At 45.2% G+C, this 23,092-nt stretch overlaps 1 protein-coding gene across 8 annotated transcripts in view; it reads right to left on the bottom strand.

Moving 5' to 3' along the window:
* DCLK2 (doublecortin like kinase 2) overlaps positions 1–22,030 on the bottom strand; it is a 188,272-nt gene extending 166,242 nt beyond the window's left edge. For 3 of the 8 annotated variants that reach the window (XR_011467484.1, XR_011467485.1, XM_070386643.1), the window contains exon 1: positions 21,366–22,027. Coding sequence is in view for 5 of the 8 variants with exons in the window: in XM_070386643.1 (XP_070242744.1) it covers positions 21,366–21,786 (421 nt within the window). In the remaining 3 variants the exon portion in view is untranslated. Of the gene's footprint in view, positions 1–21,365 lie in introns of all 8 variants that reach the window. The other 5 variants (XM_070386640.1, XM_070386642.1, XM_070386639.1 and 2 more) reach the window with 3 other exon arrangements.
* Between the last annotated feature and the right edge of the window lie 1,062 nt (positions 22,031–23,092).

Below are 23,092 nucleotides of genomic sequence, written 5' to 3'. Positions count from 1 at the left end.
TATATTCTGATATCAAGCTCCATCTGCTTTATCTTCTAAGTGTTTCTCTCTTAAAAAAAGCTTTTGGACTTCCCTGGTGTTCCAGTGGTTAAGAATCTGCCCTGCAATGCAAGGGACACTGGTTCAATCCCTAGTCCAGGAAGATCCCATACGCCACACGGCAACCAAGTCCGTGCACCACAGCTACTGAGCCAGCACTCTGGAGCCCAAGGGCTGCAACTGCTGAGCCCGCTGCCTTAGAGCCCATGCTCTGCAACAGGGGGAGCCACGGCAATGAGAAGCTGTGCATCACAGCTAGAGAGCAGCCCCCGCTCCTCGCAACTAGAGAAAGCCTGTGCACAGCAACCAAGACTCCTCACAACCAAAATAAATAAATACCAAGAAAAGGAGTTTATTGGAGCATCACTGCTGTACAATGTCGTATTAACCTTCTAAATACTAAAAACATCCCTCCTCACCACCTACTTCCCCCCTGGGTCAGTGGAAGAATCTTCTGTTTCCTACACATTCTCCAGAGAGAAAACAAGTTTTCCGAACGGCAGTGCATTTTATGCTAATGACACAGCTGAAAAAGTATATCCTCAAGTAATGAACCCTGGTATATGGATAAAATGCTACATTGTAAGAGAATTTTTTTTCCTTTTAAATCACATATTTAATTAAGAAAGTAATAACGTAATATTACCCAAATAAAATGTAATAAGCACATGCTCAATTATCATCCCTGGTAGCTCAGACAGTAAAGAGTCTACCCGCAATGCGGGAGACACAGGTTCAATCCCTGGGTTAGGAGGATCTCCTGGAGAAGGAACTGGCACCCCACTCCAGTACTCTTGCCTGGAGAATCCCATGGACAGAGGAGCCTGGCGGGCGGCAGTCCACAGGGCCGCAAACAGCTGGACACGACTGAGCGACTTTAGTTTCACTTTCATATTCCAGAGAAGAGGCGTTAAGGATTTATGCCATAAGTTTATTCACAAACATATCTAGGATGCTGAGTTCAAGGGTTTGATCCTTTTAAGAGATTCCACCTCTGAATATGCTCCTCCTCTGTCTCACTGATTATTTTTTAAGTGGTTGATGTCTTACTATTAAGAAAGGTACAGCAATCCAAACCCAAAGATTTGGAAGGCTCCTCTTCCACCTCTTAATCTGCTCCTCCTCTGTCTCATTGATCATTGTTTAGTGGTTGATATCTTACTATTAAGAAAGGTACAGCAAATCCAAACCCAAAGAACCAAGTCATCACAGCTAGAAACCTCCACTTGCTTTCCACTGAAAGTGGTATATTCTTCCGTGGGCTGTCCTCATAGCGGCTCCTATGGGCCCAGAGGATGTGAACTCTGGATGCTCTGTGCCCGCACAGCGCTGCTGGGAGCTCTGCGAAAGATGCAGAGACTGAAGGTGGAAGAAACGGCGGCTGCAAACCAGGCGCTTCTTTCCTTCCGACCTTGTTCCCCTAACTTGTCAGAGAATCTTTTAAACTTTTACCAAGACACATTACACACTCACCAAAACAAGGAATAAACATCTCTTTTAAAATGAAGGTTATAAATGTGTTATGTATATACCTAAATATCATACATGGATATATCAAAAATAAAGCCATCCCCGAGGATGGTCAGAATTGGTCTGACAGTCACAGCTGGATCTCAGGGTCTGGTCTGAGATGGTCCAACCTGTGTTCCTCTGTGGGTATCACTTCACAGAATATCTGTATCAAATGAAGCCACTCCGAGGTGACAGAGTGACACAAACAGGTCACTCGGTGACTGCCACTTCTTCACCAACTGTAGCTTTTCCCTCAGTCATCTGCTCTCACTATAACATTTAGTAAGACTGAGTCACGGAATTGCCCTTCTTCTGACAACACAGAATGGGTCCCTGCTTCCCTAGAACCTCCCTGAAATCATGCACCCAAAGCCCATTTCCATGGCAGCTGTCACGCCCCCTCCTGAGTTGCCCTGAGGCATCCTGTGGGGTCCACTCCTGCCTGCTGCCGTGAGTGGGAAACTCAGCTCAGCTCTGGGTATGCTCTTGGTGGTCGTTAGCTGGAGAGAACTGAGATACATACGCATGCTCAGACATATTTACAATCTGTCTCTAACAACAGTTCTTGGACCATAACACACTGGTGGGAAATCATGTGACAAATGATGATCACAAGAATACTATATAGAAGAGGATTTGTATACAGAGAACAAACCAGTGGTCATCAGAGGGGAGAGGAGTTGGGAAAGGGGCAAAATAGATGAAGAGGATTAACAGTTACAAACTACCAGTTAGAAAGTCAGTCAATCACAGGACTGTGAGATGCACCACAAGGAATAAAGCCAACATTTTACGATAATATTGTATGGTGTGTAATCTGCAAAAGTATTCAATCACTAAGCCATATGCCTGAAACTAATACTGTTAGTTGACTATACCTCAATGAACCTTTCTTTTTAAGGATTCGTTTTCCGTGTAGTAGGATGGATAGAAGCAGGAGGTGGTTTACACAACACCCTAACTGTTTTCAAGCACAGCGCAGAACAGAAAGATTTCCAACTTCTACCTCTCTCCGGAGGCGTGGCTGCGGCTTCTTACCACTGACATCTGTTCAGAGATGCTCCCTATAACTTCACGCTGAGCAGGATGACAGACCGACCGTCACCAGCTGTGTAATGTAACCTGGGTACCTGTTAACCGCTAACTTTCATCCTTACTTAATCAAATGAACCGCCTCCTCTTTAAAAGGCAAGAAGCTAGGAACTTCCCAAACTCTTCCTCTCCGAACACCTCCATCTCTTACAGACATACTTCAGTTCAGTTCAGTTGCTCAGGCGTGTCCGACTCTTTGCGACCCCATGAATCGCAGCACGCCAGGCCTCCCTGTCCATTACCAACTCCCGGAGTTCACTCAAACTCACGTTCATCGAGTCGGTGATGCCATCCAGCCATCTCATCCTCTGTTGTCCCATTTTCCTCCTGCCCTCAATCCCTCCCAGCATCAGAGTCTTTTCCAACGAGTCTGTGCCAATTCTCTCGCCTCCTTTCCCATCTTGGTGACAAGGGCACTCTCCTCCCATTCAACGTTACACCCCTTGCCCAACATTTGGATCCTTCCTGCCCCTCATGCTGAGGTTTCAGGTCAGGCACATTCTTCTTTGTTTACACAGGATTATACACAAGTGTCTCAGACCTTACCACACACAAATCCTCCCCTCTTCATTCCCCGTCCCCCTCTACCTGATGCGCTTTGGGTTCCATTCACTCCCTGGTAGCTCAGACAGTAAAGAATCTGCCTGCAATGCAGGAGACCTGGGTTCGATCCCTGGGTTGGAAAGATCCCCTGGAGAAGGGCATGGAAACCCACTCCAGTATTCTGGCCTGGAGAATCCCATGGACAGAGGAGCCTGGTGGGCTGCACACATGGGGTCACACACAGTTGGGCACGACTGAGCAACCAACACACACAGTGCCCAGCTAGACAGTCCTCATCTGCCTCCCCCACTTCCTCACCCACACTTTGCTCGTAAGCCCCTGCGGCAGCACCTCTGCTTCCTGCACGCCCCTGGCTGACAGGCCCTAACCCCAAGCATTTCTCTCCTGCCACAAGCAAAGCACATATTGTAAGGTCACTTGATGTCTTCTGAAGGCAAAAAAGCAAAATGGCTGTTTGAGGAGGTCTTACAAATAGCTGTGAAAGGAAGAGAAGTGAAAAGCAAAGGAGAAAAGGAAAGATATAAGCATCTGAATGCAGAGTTCCAAAGAATAGCAAGCAGAGATAAGAAAGCCTTCCTCATCGATCAGTGCAAAGAAATAGAGGAAAATAACAATGGGAAAAACTAGAAATCTCTTCAAGAAAATTAGAGATACCAAAGGAACATTTGCAAAGATGGGCTCCATAAAGGACAGAAATAGTATGGACCTAACAGAAGCAGAAGATATTAAGAAGAGGTGGCAAGAATACACAGAAGAACTGTACAAAAAAGATCTTCACGACCAAGATAATCACAATGGTGTGATCACTCACCTAGAGCCAGACATCCTGGAATGTGAAATCAAGTGGGCCTTAGAAAGCATCACTACGAACAAAGCTAGTGGAGGTGATGGAATTCCAGTTGAGCTATCCCAAATTCTGAAAGATGATGCTGTGAAAGTGCTGCACTCAATATGCCAGCAAATTTGGAAAACTCAGCAGGGCCACAGGACTGGAAAAGGTCAGTTTTCATTCCAATCCCAAAGAAAGGCAATGCCAAAGAATGCTCAAACTACCGCACAATTGCACTCATCTCACACGCTGGTAATGTAATGCTCAAAATTCTCCAAGCCAGGCTTCAGCAATATGTGAACCATGAACTTCCAGATGTTCAAGCTGGTTTTAGAAAAGGCAGAGGAACCAGAGATCAGATTGCCAACATCCGCTGGATCATGGAAAAAGCAAGAGAGTTCCAGAAAAACATCTATTTCTGCTTTATTGACTATGCCAAAGCCTTTGACTGTGTAGATCACAATAAACTGTGGAAAATTCTGAAAGAGATGGGAATACCAGACCACCTGACCTGCCTCTTGAGAAATTTGTATGCAGGTCAGGAAGCAACAGTTAGAACTGGACATGGAACAACAGACTGGTTCCAAATAGGAAAAGGAGTACGTCAAGGCTGTATATTGTCATCCTGCTTATTTACCTTATATGCAGAGTACATCATGAGAAACGCTGGGCTGGAAGAAAGAAGCACAAGCTGGAATCAAGATTGCCAGGAGAAATATCCATAACCTCAGATATGCAGACGACACCACCCTTATGGCAGAAAGTGAAGAGGAACTAAAAAGCCTCTTGATGAAAGTGAAAGTGGAGAGTGAAAAAGCTGGCTTAAAACTCAATATTCAGAAAACTAAGATCATGGCATCCAGTCCCATCAATTCATGGGAAATAGATGGGGAAACAGTGGAAACAGTGTCAGACTTTACTTTTCTGGGCTCCAAAATCACTGCAGATGGTGACTGCAGCCATGAAATTGAAAGACGCTTACTCCTTGGAAGACAAGTTATGACCAACCTAGATAGCATATTGAAAAGCAGAGACATTACTTTGCCAACAAAGGTTCGTCTAGTCCAGGCTATGGTTTTTCCTGTGGTCATGTATGGATGTGAGAGTTGGACTGTGAAGAAGGCTGAGCACAGAAGAATTGATGCTTTTGAACTGTGGTGTTGGAGAAGACTCTTGAGAGTCTTGGACTGCAAGGAGATCCAACCAGTCCATTCTGAAGGAGATCAGCCCTGGAATTTCTTTGGAAGGAATGATGCTAAAGCTGAAACTCCAGTACTTTGGCCACCTCATGCAAAGAGTTGCCTCATTGGAAAAGACTCTGATGCTGGGAGGGATTGGGGGCAGGAGGAGAAGGGGATGACAGAGGATGAGATGGCTGGATGGCATCACCGACTCGATGGACGTGAGTTTGAGTGAACTCCGGGAGTTGGTGATGGACAGGGAGGCCTGGCATGCTGTGATTCATGGGGTCGCAAAGAGTCGGAAACGACTGAGCGACTGAACTGAACTGACTGATGCAGTGATGAAATGAACAAACGAGCTACATACAACAATTTGGATGAATTTTACAAATAGTGAGCAAAAGATGAAAAAAGAATAGAATGCAATAGGATTTTATTTCTTTAAACTCAAAACAAATAAAATTGAACTATACTGATTAGCGGTGCCCTCATCTGCGGTAGAAGCACAAAGAGAAGCAGGCGTCGGACTACTGTGACTAGGAAGGACTAGGAAGGGACACAGCGAGCGCCTCGGATGCTGGCACCATCCTGCTGCTTTTCTCTCCGTGCCATGCGTCTTGCAGGGTCTTAGTTTCCTAACGAGGGACTGAACCAGGGCCCCGGCGGTGCAAGCACTAGCCAGCCAGAGGACTCCCACTACTCTATTTCTTGATAGGAGTCACAAAGGTGTTCACTTCGTAATAACTCACTGGGCTATACATGTACGTTTTATGAATTTTCTATAGATAAGTTTCAAAATTTTTTAAATTATGTCACTCTTGGTGTATTTACTGTATCTGGAGTCTACAGTGTGCCCACCTCTCATAATCATTTGTTCTTTATCTGTCTCTTCTGCTGGTCCTCAGGGGAGAATTTCTTTTGTGTGTGATGGTTTTATTGTAGAACCCAGACACCCAGGCCTCACCACAGTTCTTCTGAACCAGAAACACTGGAACGTGTGACCAGAGTATGTGAGAAAGGCTTCTTAATTTCACAGTTGACTTCAAACACAATCTGGTTACAAGCCACTGCCCAGACCAGAAGCTCCCTGAAACAGCGGCACCCGCCTCTTCACATTCCCCACACCTAGCCCAGCACCTGGTACATAGGAGGCGCCCAAAACACGTCTGTCAAAGTCATGACGAAGACGCGTATTTCCAGAGCAAACCTGCACACCTCACGGTTTGGATCTGCATTGCTCCTGGGTTAAACATTTGCATAGTGTAGGTGCTGATATGGAATGACCATGAAAGGCCCGGGCCAGGCTCCTAATGGACATCACGTGTGGTCCGAGACACTCTCAGGTCACGAAAGCCCCTCAGAGGGCAACCTACGGCGCAGAGGAAGACAAGCAGGCTGGGAGGGCTGCCTAGTACCTACCGAAATGTTTTCATTTCAGACGGTGACACGTTTTCACTCCAATAAATTTAAGTCAAAGTGTTAGTTGCTCAGAAATGTCTGACTCTCCGCAACCCTATGGACTACAGCCCACTAGGCTCCTCTGTCCATGGGATTCTCCAGGCAAGAATATTGCAGGGGTTGCCATTTCCTTCTCCAGGTGATCTTCCCAACACAGGGATGGAACCTGGGTCTCCTGCATTTCAGTCAGATTCTTCATCGTTGGAACCATCAAGGAGGCCCCCAATAAATGTGTCTTTCAATCAATGAAATGTGTGCATACGTGTTTTTGTGTGAATTATACATGAAATATATTTTAAAAGCTAAATTACAGTAACTCCTCAACATTTAAAACGTCACTTACTGTTTTCTGTTGCTTAGTTGCTAAGTCGGGTCTGACTCCTTTGCAACCCCGTGGACTGTGGCCGACCAGGCTCCTCTGTCCAAGGGATTTCCCAGGCAAGAATACTGGAGTGGGTTGCCAGTTCCTTCTCCAGGGGATCTTCCCGATCCAGGGATCAAACCCATGTCTCCTGCATTGGCAAGAAGATTCTTTACCACTGAGCCACTTACTGTTACAAATTGTAAACAGCTAAATGCAAATTCACAGTTGGAAGTTCCACAACACTACGTTTTAGCCCTACCAGTTACTATGAAAGTCTCCTACCCACCTCTGTTAAAATATTTACATTAACTGTCTAACAACATTAATTAGCTATATTTACAAACTATTTGACATTCGTGGCAGAAACTCAGGTACACAAAACTTGGACACTGAGACTATACCTAACTCTGGGAGAAGCAAGCAATGAACTTCATGATGAAAAAGAAAACTTGTTTACAAGTCTAAAGTGCAAGGATTCATCAAGCTTAAAGAAAACCTCCCCCCTCCCCGCCCCCCCCCCCCACACAGATTTAAATATGGTAACAAAGAAGAGGAAAGAAAAGAAAAACTATGGCTGACATTTTAGGTCCAATATCACCAAAAAAATCTTAGAAACCTAAATTCTTTCCCAACTTCCAAACTTGAGGGAAAAAAAAATTACATAAAGGAATGTAACCAAGAAAAATAAACTTGGGTATGTAGCATCTATAAGATGATTTGATGTCCTTAATCAAGTACAACATTTGTGAGACTGTCCTGGGGATGGGTAATAAAGTGAGTGCTGTGCTTAGCTGCTCAGTCGTGGCTTACTCTTTGTGACCCTTGAGGCTCCTCCGTCCATATGGATTCTCCAGGCAAGAATACTGGAGTGGGTTGCCATGCCCTCCTCAGAAATAACGTGAGTATCTCCATCTAAACCACACCAAAGATAAGTTCCCACACCCAGCTGGTTAAGAAAAATACAGAGTAAGGAAAAGTAAGACTGACTTGCTACCCTGTCACGGCAAACAGCTTAATTGGGTTTTCTACTGAAACCATATAACGTCCAGAATTTAAACTTATGTGAACCGGAAAAGTGACACAAAACTCACGGCTCTCACCCAGATGCCGGACCATTGCGGCTACCTTCACAAAATGAATAAGAGGCTTTCCTGCAGGGCAGGGCTGAGGACACAGAATGAGGTCCTTCACCGCCAAGACCAGCGCACCTCAGCACATCTGAAGGCAGACGGCCGCAGACAACCTCCCAGAGTGACATCCGGGGGCACGGCCTGTGTACCCTCCACCGCAGAAGGGGCGGAAAAGCCACGCCGAACATCAGAATATCTAGGCGGAAGCAGGTCCAACTCCACGTTTCACCATGGAAATCTGGGAGAAGTTAACATAAGACCAAAGAAATCATGTAAAAGTAAAAACAAAAATGCTTCTCACAAACCAAAAAGCCTTAAAGCTGGGGAAACAAAAAAATAAGCCTAATCTCTACAAACAGTCAGACATAACTTGGCAACTCAACAACAACAATGTCCCGGTAGGATGGAACCCACAGATCAAATCCATTATCTGTCTTCTTGCTCCTCAAACCTGAGCCAACCATACCCCACAATCCACAAGCATCCATCAGGGCAATTTTAATTCTGTACCTATTTATCTTGGCCGAGCTACACAGCTTACTTGATCTCAATTCACTGACCAGGGACTGGCAGTAAAAGCCCAGAACCCTAACCACTAGGCAAGCAGGGAACTCCCAGTTCTGCACTTAATTTGACGGTAAGACTTAAAATTCCTACACCGTCCTATCTGGGACAACTGAATGTCTATTTCTAAAGCAAGCACAGTCAGGCTACTCTGTGCAAACAGCCTCCGCACTTCTGGCATCAAGTTGTGCAATTCTGCTGGGAGGTAAAGAGGAGGAAGAGGACTTACTCTACGTACAAGGCCATGTGCACAGAGAGTTAAGGCCAGAGGACACAGTTTTACCCTGTGAGAATGAAGGTTCATTAGTGGCAAAAAACGGACTCATCACACGGCATTCTGAAACTCAGCACACCAAGCCTGATCAGTGTTCAGCACCATGAACAATTTAGTTTAAGCAAATAGTATCTGGAGCCTTATGTCGCTATTTTGCATTTTTATTGGTTATACAGTTTTGTTGGTTTTTAGGTTATCAATTTGTTTGTCTAGTTGTACTGGTGTCTAAGACCTATATGCACAGGTATATCTACCTTAATAAATATTTAAGTGACAGTGTGTTTAAAATAACTAAGGCAGTGCTGGGTTTCTGCAACTTGGCTGCTAGGTTTTACACTGGTTTTCGATTTTAATTATCCCAACACCGCCAGAAGCTTGAGAAATGCTGCAGTTTTAAGGATACTGAGAAACAGATCTTCAAACCAAAATGTGCCCATCTAGGGGACCTCCCTGGAGTCGTAGTGGTTAAAAATCCACGTTCCAACGCAGAGGACATGGGTTCGATCCCTGGTTAGGGAATTAAGATCCAACCTGCCGTGGGATAGCTGAGCTCGTGTACCACAACTACTGAGTCCCTGTGTCACAGCTAAATAGAAGTCTGCGTGCCACAACTAGGAGCCATGCAGTCAGAACAGAAACAGAAACAATCCTGCCCGTCTAACAGTATCTGTAAGTAACCGGGACCTAATGGACACAGGGTCAGTCCTTCAATTGGCTCCTCATCTGAATAGAGGTAAACCATCCTCGACAGTTTCCCCAGCCCACCCTTAAATTTCACTACTCATCTTAGAGGAAGACTTGGCTCCAATTTTAAGCAACAGATTGATAGTGAGAACAGCTCAAAAAAAATTCAGTCAAGTGGTTAAAAGATAAAGAAACCAGATGTTTGTCAAAAAAAAAAAAAATAGTGGGTTACATTTAGGGGATGGGCAGAAAGGGGAAACGGTAGAGGAAAGCATGACCTCTGTCATAAGACGTGTGAAGCGCTGCCATGCAGTCCCATCTGAAGTCTTATGGCTCCAAAGGGTGGCTCCAGAATCTCAGGGGTAAGTTACAAAGACACATTTTTGCTTGAGATGCTGAGGAGCACTCCCATTAAAAAAGAGCCACAGCATGCTAGAACTCTGCTAAGTGTTTCATATACAAGGTTTATGTGAAACTTTCTAGCTGTTGGCCTTAATCACTAAACTAAGAAGAAATGCATTTACACCAGGCTATTTCTCAAGTTGTTTCATTCGCCAAAGCTTGATGAAGAATATAACCAGTAGTAAGTTTCTGTAACTCCCTTTTTCTTTTCCTGATTCCTTAACAGATGAGATAAAAATACTGTTAAGTAAAGACACAGAGATAATGAGCAAGGATACTGGGGAAGAGACGCTCCAACACTGTTCTTCAGAAACAATTACACTGTTTTTACACAAAAATTAACAAGGGCATCCCCCGTGGCTCAGTGGTAAAGAATCTACGTGCAATGCCAGAGACACCAGTTCAATCCCAGCATCAGGAAAATCCCCTGGAGAAGGAAATGGCAACCCACTCTAGTATTCTTGCCTGGGAAATCCCATGGACAGAGGAGTCTGGCAGGCTACAGTTCATGGGGTTAAAAAAGAATCAAACACAACTCCATGACTCAGTTCAGTTCAGTTGCTCAGTAGTGTCTGACTCTTTGCAGCCCCATGGACTGCAGCACACCAGGCTTCTCTGTCCATCACCAATTCCTGGAGTTGACTCAAACTCATGTCCATTGAGTCGGTGATGCCATCCAACCATCTCACCCTCTGTCATCCCCTTCTCCTCCCACCTTCAATCTTTCCCAGCATCAGGGTCTTTTCCAGTGAGTCAACTCTTTGCATCAGGTTACCAAAGTATTGGGAATTTCAGCTTCAACATCAGTCCTTCCAATGAATATTCAGGACTAATCTCCTTTAGGATGGACTGGCTGGATCTCCTTGCAGTCCAAGGGACTCTCAAGAGTCTTCTCCAACTCTGTAGTGTTCAAAAGCATAAATTCTTCGGTGCTCAGCTTTCTTTATAGTCCAACTCTCACATCCATAAATGACTACTGGGAAAACCATAGTCTTGACTAGATGGACCTTTGTTGACAAAGTGATGTCTCTGCTTTTTAATATGCTGTCTAGGTTGGTCATAACTTTCCTTCCAAGGAGTAAGGGTCTTTTAATTTCATGGATGCAATCACCATCTGCAGTGATTTTGGAGCCCAGAAAAAGAAAGTCTGTCACTGTTTCCCCATCTATTTCCCATGAACTGATGGGATGAGATGTCACGACCTTAGTTTTCTGAATGTTAAGCTTTAAGCCAACCTTTTCACTCTCCTCTTTCACTTTCATCAAGAGGCTCTTTAGTTCGTCTTCACTTTCTGTCATTCGGGTGATAATCATCTGCATATCTGAGGTTATTGATATTTCTCCCGGCAACCTTGATTCCAGCTTGTGCTTCATCCAGCCCAGTGTTTCTCACAATGTACTCTGCATAGAAGTTAAATAAGCAGGGTGACAATATACAGCTTTGACGTACTCCTTTCCCAATTTGGAACCAGTCTGTTGTTCCATGTCCAGTTCTAATTGTTGCTTCCTGACCCGCATACAGATTTCTCAAGAAGCAGGCCAGGTGGTGTGGTATTCCCATCTCTTTCAGAATTTTCCATAGTTTGTGGTGATCCACACTGTCAAAGGCAAGCAGAAGTAGATATTTTTCTGGAACTCTCTTGCTTTTTTGATAATCCAATGGATGTTGGCAATATGATTTCTGGTTCCTCTGCCTTTTCTAAAACCAGCTTGATCATCTGGAAGTTCACAGTTCATGTACTGTTGAAGCCTGGCTTGGAGAATTTTGAGCATTACTTTACTACTGTGTGAGATGAGTGCAATTGTATGGTAGTTTGAGCATTCTTTGGCATTGCCTTTCTTTGGGACTGGAATGAAAACTGACCTTTTCCAGTCCTGTGGCCACTGCTGAGTTTTCCAAATTTGCTGGCATATTGAGTGCAGCACTTTCACAGCATCATTTTTTAGGATTCGAAATAGCTCAACTGGAATTCCACCTCCTCCTCACTTTGTTCGTAGTGATGCTTCCTAAGGCCCACTTGACTTTGCATTCCAGGATATTTGACTCTAGGTAAGTGATCACACCATCGTGACTATCTGAGTTGTGAAGATCTTTTTTGTACAGTTCTTCTGTGTATTCTTGCCACCTCTTCTTAATATCTTCTGCTTCTGTTAGGTCCATATAATTTCTGTCCTTTATTGTGCTCATCTTTGCATGAAATGTTCCCTTGGTATCTCTAATTTTCTTGAAGGGATCTCTAGTCTTCCCCATTCTATTGTTTTCCTCTATTTCTTTGCACTGATCACTGAGGAAGGCTTTCTTATCTCTCCTTGCTATTCTTTGGAATTCTGCATTCAAATGGGTATATCTTTCCTTTTCTCCTTTGCTTTTCACTTCTCTTCTTATCACAGCTATTTGTAAGGCCTCCCCAGACAGCCATTTTGCTTTTTTTGCATTTCTTTTTCCTGGGGATGGTCTTGATCCCTGTATCCTGTACAATGTCATGAACCTCCATCCATAGTTCTTCAGGCACTCTATCATATCTAATCCCTTGAATCTATTTCTCACTTCCACTGTATAATCGTAAGGGATTCGATTTAGATCATACCTGAATGGTCTAGTGGTTTTCTTTACTTTCTTCAATTTACGTCTGAATTAGGCAATAAGGAGTTCATGATCTGAGCCACAGTCAGCCCCCAGTCTTGTTTTTGCTGACTGTATCGAGTTTCTCCATCTTTGGCTGCAAAGAATATTATCAATCTGGTTTTGGTGTTGACCACCCAGTGATGTCCATGTGTAGATCTTCTCTTGTGTTGTTGGAAGAGGGTGTTTGCTATGACCAGTGCGTTCTCTTGGCAAAACTCTATTAGCCTTTGCCTTGCTTCATTCTGTACGCTAAGGTGAAATTTGCGTGTTACTCCAGATGTTTCTTGACTTCCTACTTTTGCATTCCAGTCCCCTATAACGAAAAGGACATCTTTTTTGGGTGTTAGTTCTAGAAGGTCTTGTACGTCTTCACAGAACTGTTCAGCTTCTTCAGCGTTACTGGTTGGGGCACAGACCTGGATTACTGATGTTGATATTGATAGTGATATTGATACTGATACACTGATACTGAGAGTGATATTGAATGGTTTGCCTCGGAAACGAACAGAGATCATTCTGTTGTTTTTGAGATTGCATCCAAGTACTGCATTTCGGACCTTTTGTTGACTATGAGGGCTTCTCCATTTCTTCTAAGGGATTCTTGCCCACAGTAGTTGATATAATGGTCATCTGAGTGAAATTCTCCTATTCCAGTCCATTTTAGTTCACTGATTTCTAGAACGTCGATGTTCACTCTTGCCATCTCCTTGTTGACCACTTCCAATTTGCCTTGATTCATGGACCTAACATTCCAGGTTTCTATGCAATAGTGGATGTGATTGGTCATAGAAGCAAAGTCCGATGCTGTAAAGAGCAACTCAGTGACTAAACAACAAAAAATTAACAAAGTAATCTGAAATTTGTAAAACATACAGTGAAGGAAGAAACAATCAATGAGAATTTTAAAGCTTCTATTGTGATATATTTTGGTTGCTAGTGATTGTGATTTAACCAATGCATAAACAAAAAACATAGTAGGTCACAACTGTAGATTATTTCTGTTGAGATGTTAGTAAATGTTATCATCAAAAGTACCAAAGTTGATCTCACAAATCATTATTTCCCCATTCCTTCAGTCTCAAAGGTAGTAGCTTCTGACAGATTACAATATGCCCAGTCTAATGGTTTAGGCTGCAGGAGATACAGCAAACAGGATGAAATAGCCTGAATTAGAATGGAAATTACTGCATGTTCTAATGAATAAAAGAATGAAAAGCATTAGTTAGTTGCTCGGTCATGTCCGACTCTTTGCAACCCCATGAACTGTAACCCACTAGGCTCCTCTGCCCATGGACTTCTCCAAGCAAGAATACTGGAGTAGGTTGTCATTTCCTTCTCTAGGGGATCTTCCTGACCCAGGGATTGCACCCGGGTCTCCTGCGTTGCAGGCAGATTCTTTACCATCTGAGCTACCAGGGAAGTCCCAACACACAGAATTTTAAAACTATAGTACAATGCACATCATATCTAAACTATATAAGAAATATATCCTCTAAATACAATGCTTAAAATAAGAATATGAAAAGATGAACAAAACTAAGTCTTTGTTATGTCAGAGAACTAACTCAAAGCAGATGCTGAAAATAGTAGGGGGCTTAGAATAGTCCTGGGATTTAACACACACATTCAAAATAAAGGTATAAGAATTTGATTATGAAAGATTTCCAGAGAGAAAAATCAAGTCAGGCATCTCAGACACTAGTGAAATTGATAAGTTGTTAACATATAAATATACCGCATCCTTTTTCCTTGAATAAAATCTTTTTTCAAAACTGAGACAAGAGACAAGGAATATTTGCCAGTGACATGAACTAAGTCCACCTCTGCAAATCTAGCCAACTGTTCAGCCGGTTGTCTTAACTAAGAAAGATTTTTTAAACACCAATACCCACTTATTCCCACCTGTCAAAATTATCTTCTATATGGCACAAAGGTAAAATAAAAAAAAATCATGTGCCAGAAGTATTTATTGATAGAACAAAGGAATGAACAAGATGACCATGGTCCCATCCCCCAAGGGTTTGTAATTTCCTCTTTCCTAGGAACATTCTGTGGAGAAGAACCTCCTAGAGGTTCCTGGAGATTCTAAGAACTCCATCTGAACCTGGGTAACCACATTCAAACACAAAACCTGGCCAATTTTTAAAGAGAGACATGAAGGCAGACAGATCATTTCTCTTTCCCACTTCTGGAAACATTTCTCAAGATCACTGAACTTTAAGCAGGAAGACTTCTTAGCAATCTTAACCTTCCTCATTTTGCAGATGAGGATGCTGAAGCCAAGTAAGGCACCCTGCAGAATTTGAATGCACAGACCTTACTGTGCAGGTATACAGGTCAATATAGGGTTCATTTTCAGAACTATACACAAAACATCCTAAAACTGTCTTTACATCTATAGTGACTGATAAATTACTGCACTCTTTTTTTTTTTTTTTTCCCCAAATACAAATGACTAGCGGATCTGGCTGCAGCAGTGATAAAGCTCTAGACTGCTGACACCTAACCTATGTAACGGAGAAGGCAACGGCACCCCACTCCAGTACTCTTGCCTGGAAAATCCCATGGATGGAGGAGCCTGGAAGGCTGCCGTCTATGGGGTCGCACAGAGTCGGACACGACTGAAGCGATCTAGCAGTAGCAGCAGCAACCTATGTAAACTTCAGGGGTCAGAAGGGACCCCATCTCACAGGTGGTAGAGCACAGCAGTTAAAGAATTCAGATGTTCAAAGGCCAAGGAGGAAGAACCCAGGTTCCAGCCCACCTCTTCTGACTGGTGCGAGGGGAGAATTTCTCTGTCCTCTGATTTCAACCTCCCTAGCTGCAAAATGGGGAAAACAATGCAGCCATATGCCACGTGGATAACAATGGTGAAATAAAAACACAGAGTATCTCACACAATACCTGCATCTCACACAAGGACTGCAGGTAAAACATCTAAAAAATCATAGTTATCTTAAGAAAAGGATCCCTCATCCTTAGGGTAATAATGGTTTACTTTATCAACAGAAGAGAGAAAAAACAGAAGTGGTAGGAGCAAAGGCTGGTAGGGATGAGAAGCAGAGACCTAGCCAGGCAGTACGGATGCTCAGAAACTCCCTGGCCTCTCTATGATGAAGAAAGCAGTGTGACAATCACTGCTCAAGGATTCTAGTTCCCTTTACATCACAGGACCATAGAAACATCCATTTCCATAGTTTAAAACCTCATGAAATAGTGATCTTCTCTTAACTACCAGCGTATCACTATGTCAGAACCTCATCTCACAAATGTTCTCCAAAGTATTTCCTTTCATCTTAGAATCCATTCTAGAATTCTTTATGCTTCAAATGAAAATTTCTCTTCCCTTTGCCCCTGGAAAGAGCTTCCTATGCAGCTGCATTATAGCAGACCTGAGTTCCCCTGTTTTGAGGAAATGAGATGAAGAAAAAAAATCAGATTTATAGAAGCAAGTACTGCAGAAGAGTACAATTGTCTTCACCATTATGAGTCAGCAGGGCATCTCTGATTCATCGGAAATACAATCAAATTTTCCAAAACACACATTTTCACAAATATACAGGAACAACCTTATTCAAACTTAATTCATAGTTTGAATTCTCTCTTGACAATCCAGAGACTTAGAGGCCAAGTCATTTTCTGGGCTATTTATTGCAGTGGCTTCTCTTGGCACATGGGCTCAGTTGGTCCGGCACAGCATGTGGGATCTTCCTGGACCAGGGAGGGAACCCGTGTCTCCCGAACTGGCAGGTGGATTCTTTATCACTGAGCCACGGGTGAAGCCCCTTCTAGAACATGAGCACCGTGAAGGAAAAAACTGCACCCCCAACACCTTGAAAAACAACTATTCTCTCAATCAACACCACTTTGAGACCAATGACCCTGAGATGTGGGAAGAGTTCACAGAAAGATGATATTTGAAGAGGGTCTGGAAGGAGATAGGAGTCTCCCAGGTAGAGAAGGTTTTGCAGAGTGAAGATCCAATGTTAACTATTATGTCCAGTCATCAGACTTGCTGTATATAAATGTGCCCTGCTCTTCACCATGTACAAATATCTTACAGGGGATTCTCAGGTGGCTCAGTGGTAAAGAATGTGCCTGCCAATGCAGGAGATGCAAGAGATGCAGGTTTGATCTCTGGGTTGGGATAGCCTCTGGCAACATTCCAGTATTCTCACCTGCGAAATCCCAGGGTCAGAGGACCCTGGAGGGCTACAGTTCATGGAGTCACAGAGTGGGACATGACTGAGCAGGCACGCACACACACAAATATCTTGTATCTCGTGGTTTTCTGTTGCTTTCACTGTACCAAGTTCCAAGAGCTCAGGTTCTATTATTAGTATAAAAGTCCACCTCTCAAGGGAGATAAAACCTATAATGTAAGTTCTTATAGGAGACTCATTTTTACTCAAAAGTAACTGTCACTATATTTTGATCCAACACCTTCAAGGAGATTGAATAACCAAAGAGACTAAATAACCAGAGATTCAATAAAGTAGGCACAGTAGGAAAACCTCAGAAGTTTCAAATGCTTGATTTCTTTTAGAACTTAATTTTTCTCAAATTGAAGCTAATTTAAGACAGCTTAATGGAAGAGGCTTATTCATTGTTGACTGAGGGGGAAAAGGTATAAATGATATAAAGTGACACATTACTTTGTAATGAAAGAGGCAGACATAGGCAGCAACTATTTAGGCTCCTTGCAAACCATTTATCGGAGCCACATACCCACTCCTTGTAGTGTAGGCATTTGGTCCCTTGTCAATTCTTTGGAAGATAGTTTCTGGGTAAGGGAAGGCACGCCAGACCATCACACAATAAATAACCACTTAGGCAGGGGAAGGGTATATATTTTAGACCAGATGAGATCTAACTTAGGGGATCTTTCATTCTACAGGACACTGAGGCCGTGAATGGAGGTGAATTTTTTTCAAATCCACAGTCATCAGAACCTAGGGACATCAACTTGGTCATGCATTCTTTCCACTGTCCTTGGGCATCTGTCTTTGGAACATCAAAACAATTACATCTCAAGCTCTGAAAAAGAGAACACTCAAGAAACAACACTGAGACCAAGAGTTCTGAGAACCTAGGAAAGTGTAAGCCAGACATCCTCAGTTATTTATCAGAGCTGTGACACAGTTGGCTGGCTCATGGCTTCAGACGGTTCAACCTGTGTTTCCCAATACTGACTGCTATGACTCAGTCCTTTGAGAGAAGGTCTCTATCCAGTTACATGGACTAAATAGGATTATAGGGATGCACAGCACGAACTCGTTGAAATTAATCCAGCAAGGGGAGTTAAACCATTAGGCTGGGCTTCCCTGATAGTTTAGTTGGTAAAGAATCTGCCTGCAATGCAGGAGACCCTAGTTCAATTCCTGGGTTGGGAAGATCTGCTGGAGAAGGGATAGGCTACCCACTCCAGTATTCTTGGGCTTCCCTTGTGGCTCAGCTGGTAAAGAATCCGCCCACAATGCAGGAGACCTGGGTTTGATCCCTGGGTTGGGAAGATCCCTTGGAGAAGGAAAAGGCTACCCATTCCAGTATTCTGGCCTAGACAATTCCCTGGACTGTACAGTCCATGGGGTCGCAAAGAGTCGGACACGACTGAGTGACTTTCACTTTCAAGGTGCCTGCTGGTCAGTGCAGTGCAGGAGGACCAGCCTACACCTGAACAGGTTTTAGTCTCCAGAGGCTCTCAAGGGCAGAAGAAAAAATCTGGGCCATGCAAATTTCTTTTGTCATGAGTTCAGTGAGCTTGAGGCTCTGAATAAGCATTCATGCCCAGCTATCTTGAGTCATCATTTTCTATTCTTCACAGCAAATATTTTAGAAAAAAACATTTTAGGAAAAACAGTATCTCCTAAACTACAAATTTCACAGAAGAGGCAGAGGAGAGAATAGCTAAACATAATGGTGTAAAAACATACTATCAGAAAATCTTTATTAAAAATGATGAACTAAGATGAAATAGTCAATTTTGACGACATGGGTGATACTGATGCAAGTAACTTCACAGACAGCTCATCAGTCCTGCTGCGTGATAAAGCTGAACATTTGCGTACACAATTTTAACTAAATGTTGAAACTATTTACTGAATAGCTGGTATTAAGCATCGATGGGTCTTTCTTTAAAACTGCCTTGAAACACTGTAGTCCACTCACTTTGTGGGAAATCCAAGACTCAAAGATCTATTGTCAAAGAGAATGCCACTATGACGAAAGAAGTGCTTAAATTTTCATTTGCAGTGATTTTACTACACTTAAATATATATAATTTTATTACATTTGAAACAGTGGGCAATTGGCTAAACTAGGGAAACAGTTCTGTTGCAAATATCTGTGTTCTATCACTTTTCATATTGTGGTGTAATTTGGACTCCGTATACTTATGGTTCCTTCTCCTACAGAAATCAGTGAATGAACGATTAGAGGGATATTTACCAACCTTCAGTTTATAGTTTGAGAACGAGACTGAGTGGACCGTGTCCCACCAGAGCAAAGACAAACTGTACACGATCTGTGTTCTCAATTAACACGCACAATGGAAACGCTGACCATCCCGCCTGGGTGACATTCACCTTAGGATTACATTCATTTCACACAGCTAACACTGTTAAGACTATTTCAGAGAAGGATACTAAGACTACTGTCCCTTCTCAGACCACACTGGGCAGTTTCCCAAGGGCATGTGAGAATGAACATTTAAGCAAAAGGCATTGCCTCCATCCTTCCATGGGGCCACTAGCCTAGCCTTGGGTCAATCAGAAAATTTGTTACTCAGTTTTGAAGTATCTAGGCAAATGTTACTTTTAAGTTTGCAACAGGATAAAGCAATAAAACCCTTTTAACAATGTATCTTCATTCTAATACTCTGCTGGTTGTCATCACCTCAGGTAGCCTTTAAAACCAAAACACTCAAATGTGCAGGAGAATTTGTGAAGTCACAAACACACACACATACACACACACAGAGAAAAGACAACGTAGTTTTGGCTGAGTCCTCATCTAGCCTAGGGCAGGGAAAACTTTCCGTAATAGTGAGTAAACAGAAACCCGACCACTTTAAGGACTCCACAGTGTGGCTACATCTGTTTATTAAACTCAACCCAGTGCTCTCTGACAACCTAGAGGGGTGGGATGGGGTGGAAGATAGGAGGGAGGTTCAAAAGGGAGGGGACACATGTATACTTGTGGTTGACTGATGTTGATGTATGGCAGAAACCACCACAATATTGTAAAGCAATTATCCTCCAATAAAAATTTTAAAAAGTGAATTGCAGGTGAACGGACATATACCGCATGTCCTGTATAACAAGGCGTGTTGCTTAAGTTTCCCCATGCATAAAAAGGACATAATGCTTTCAGAGCATAATAACATGATGAGTTACTATAAGAAAAATAGCTGGCTTCAAGTTCAGTTTCCTTCTCCTGCCAAGCCAATATAGGGATGACTACCAAAGCAGTATGTGCCATTTGCATTAAGATGCGTGAGGGGCTTTCCCTGGAGGTCTGTTTAAGATTTTTCACTTCTTGCAGGGGGTGTGGGTTCGATTCCTGGTCTGGGAACTAAGATCCCACATGCCGCAGAGCACAGCCAAAAATCTAAAAAAAAATAAATTATAAAACGATGCATGAGAGCAGGCTGTATATATAAACACAGTCAGCACATACTTGGGTTCTGAACTTTATGGGTCCTGTTTCATTCTGGATATAGGTTCTTAACTACTAGTAATGATTTCTCTCCATGAAGGGAAAGAAGCCTAAATACTGCAGGAATTCAAGGATGCCCCAACATAAGGCCAAGCAGTCTTAAGTCCAGCATGGTTGACATTCTAGGCCTAATCTATAACAGGCCTCAATTGCTGACTCTGTGGCCTCTATCTCCCTAACTAGGAGAGATTAACCCTGAAGCACCTCATTACCAATCAATCGTGGAAAACCCTTATCACAGCCCTTCTTAACCTCAGTAGCACATTCAGATCAACTAAGAAGCTTTTAAAACTCCAGATGGTCAGACCACACCCCAAACCAATTTACATCCAAATACCTGGGAAGGGGGCCCAGGCACCCTTACTTCTTCAAGTTCCCAGTGATCCAAGATGCAACCAAGGTTGAGAACCATAGTGTCCAATCACCTCTCCTGACCTCAGGGAACTTCTGCTGCAAAGCACATCAGGAAAGGCAACCTAGAGTGTCTCACAAACACAGCTTCTGAGCAGACCCACTACAACAGGGTCCTGAAAGCTGAAACACCACAGATGCCAGTACTGAGCTCCACACAGAGGGATGGACAGACAGCTTACGAGCTAGAGGGTTACCCAGATCCTCACGGGAGAGCCACTTGCACAATGATGGAACACTTCAAAAGAGCAAATATCAAACATAAGTTCACCCATCTTGAGAGATGTCACAAAGCCCCGTCAGAATTTCTCACTTTTTTTTTTAACACTTATCTCTTAGGAAGGCCCGAGTGTCTGTGAAAGCACGTCCCACACACAGAGCCTGTGGAACAGCAGAGAGAACCACACAATCCCCGCGGCCGCCTAGAATCACCGCCGCCTCCGCCCCGCCGCAGGCTGCCCGGCGGGTGCACCTGTCGCCCGCGGGGCCGCACCTGCCGCTCCGGGCCCTCCCCGCCTACCTTCCAGCAGCTCGTCCAGGCTGGTGACCTTCCGGCTGCCGTCGATGGTGTAGATGGTGCGGACGCCCTGGGGCAGGTTCACGTTGTCCGACAGGGAGCGGGTGAGCTCCATGAGCAGCGCGTCGAAGGACCGGAAGCGGTCGCTGGAGATGGCAAACACCAGGCCCTTGAAGTAGCGGTCCCCATTCCGGTAGAAGCGCGCCTTCTTGGCCTTCTTCTCCGAGCTCAGGGCCTGCAGCGTCCGCGTGCGGTAGAAGCTGCAGTGGGCGCTGTGCGCCGGGCTGGGGATGAGCCCGTTCCCTTTGGGGCCCGAGCTGCTGCTGCCCCCGGAGGAGCTGGGCGCCCCTCTCCGCGACCCCGGCCGCGGCCTTTTGTCCCGTTCCTCAAAGTGTTCCAGCTCGATACTCCTGGTGCTGGCCATCGCGGCTGCTCCGGGGGGCGCCCGGCCAAGCGCGTCCCAGCCGGAGGCTGCAGGTAGCCCGGGGTCAAGGCGAGAACCGGCTCGGGAACGTCGGGCTGCGAGAGAGCCTTAGCGCGCCGAGACACCTGGCCCGGACATCCCGCCCTCTCCGCGCAGGTGGAGCCGCGGAGGCCCGCGCCCCCTAAAAGTGGCCGCAGCGCCGAGCTGCCCGGCTCATTGTCCGGCGCGCTTCGCTCGGTCCCTCCCCGCGCCCGGGAGCCCCACGCCCCCCCTCCACCCGGTCACGCCTCACCACTCCCGCCCCGGAGTCCGCCGGCCGCCGTCAAGTTGGGCCGCCCGAGGCTCGCCCCCGGCCCGCGGGCGCACACAAAGCTCCTCCGCCCGCAGCTCCCGGGAGCCCGGGGGAAGGGAGGGAGGGGCGGCGAGCGTGGGAGAGGCGCCGCGGGGGCGTCGGCCCGGCCCGAGGCCCGGGATGCAGCGCCGCCGCCGCCGCCTCGCTCGCCTCCAGGCCCCGCCCGAGAGCACCGCGCGGAGGCTCGTCCCGCGCAGAGTCCGGCCCTAGCGGGAAACAGCGCAGCCCGCCTCCCCCGCAGCCGGCTGGCCCGGCCCACCCACGAGCATCCGCTCCCGGGCCCGACCACTCCGCCTGCCCAGCCCGCTGCAGGGCCGGAGGGGCCTTCCTGCTCCCCAAGGAATGCCAAACCCCGGAGAGAGGGAGGTGGGCCAGGAGGAGGAGGAGGGGGCCGCACGTGGGGGCGCCGAGGCTCTGCGGCGCCAGAGAAGCGGATCCTCCCGGGTCCTAGGCGGCCCCGCCCGCCTGACAGCCACAACCCCGCGCCGCGCGCTGATGGGCGCAGCCGCGGCGCGCGCTTCTCCGCCTGGGAAACGGAACCGCGCAGGTCAAAAAAACTACAAAGGAAGGAGATTCAAGGGCAGGGATCACATCCCTTAGCCATCCTCCAACTGAGGAGCCGAGGTCAAACTAGGGCACCTGAAACATGGCATTGGATTGGGGCACACAATTTATTTTTCAAAGGAAATCTGGAGCTTCATTTAAAAATTCTTTGATAAAACACTTTCTGTTGCAGGTTCGCTAACACGGTACTTTCGGTAACTGAATGAATGAAAGGTCAGACGTTATTGTTTCTTGAGGAATTTAATTAACAAACATTTATTAAAGCATGCAACGTTCCAGGCATTGTCTCTGTCACTGGGGATGCATTAGTAAACAGACAATCCCCACCCACCCACCTGCATCTAAGTGATACTTATTATCAATTTGAGCTTCTTGTTAAGTAATATGTCT

Source organism: Bos mutus, chromosome 17 (assembly GCF_027580195.1).
Source record: "Bos mutus isolate GX-2022 chromosome 17, NWIPB_WYAK_1.1, whole genome shotgun sequence".
Taxonomy (NCBI): Eukaryota; Metazoa; Chordata; class Mammalia; order Artiodactyla; family Bovidae; genus Bos; species Bos mutus.
The sequence above is the reverse complement of the archived record's forward strand: the minus strand, read 5'-3'. Positions and strand labels throughout refer to the sequence as shown.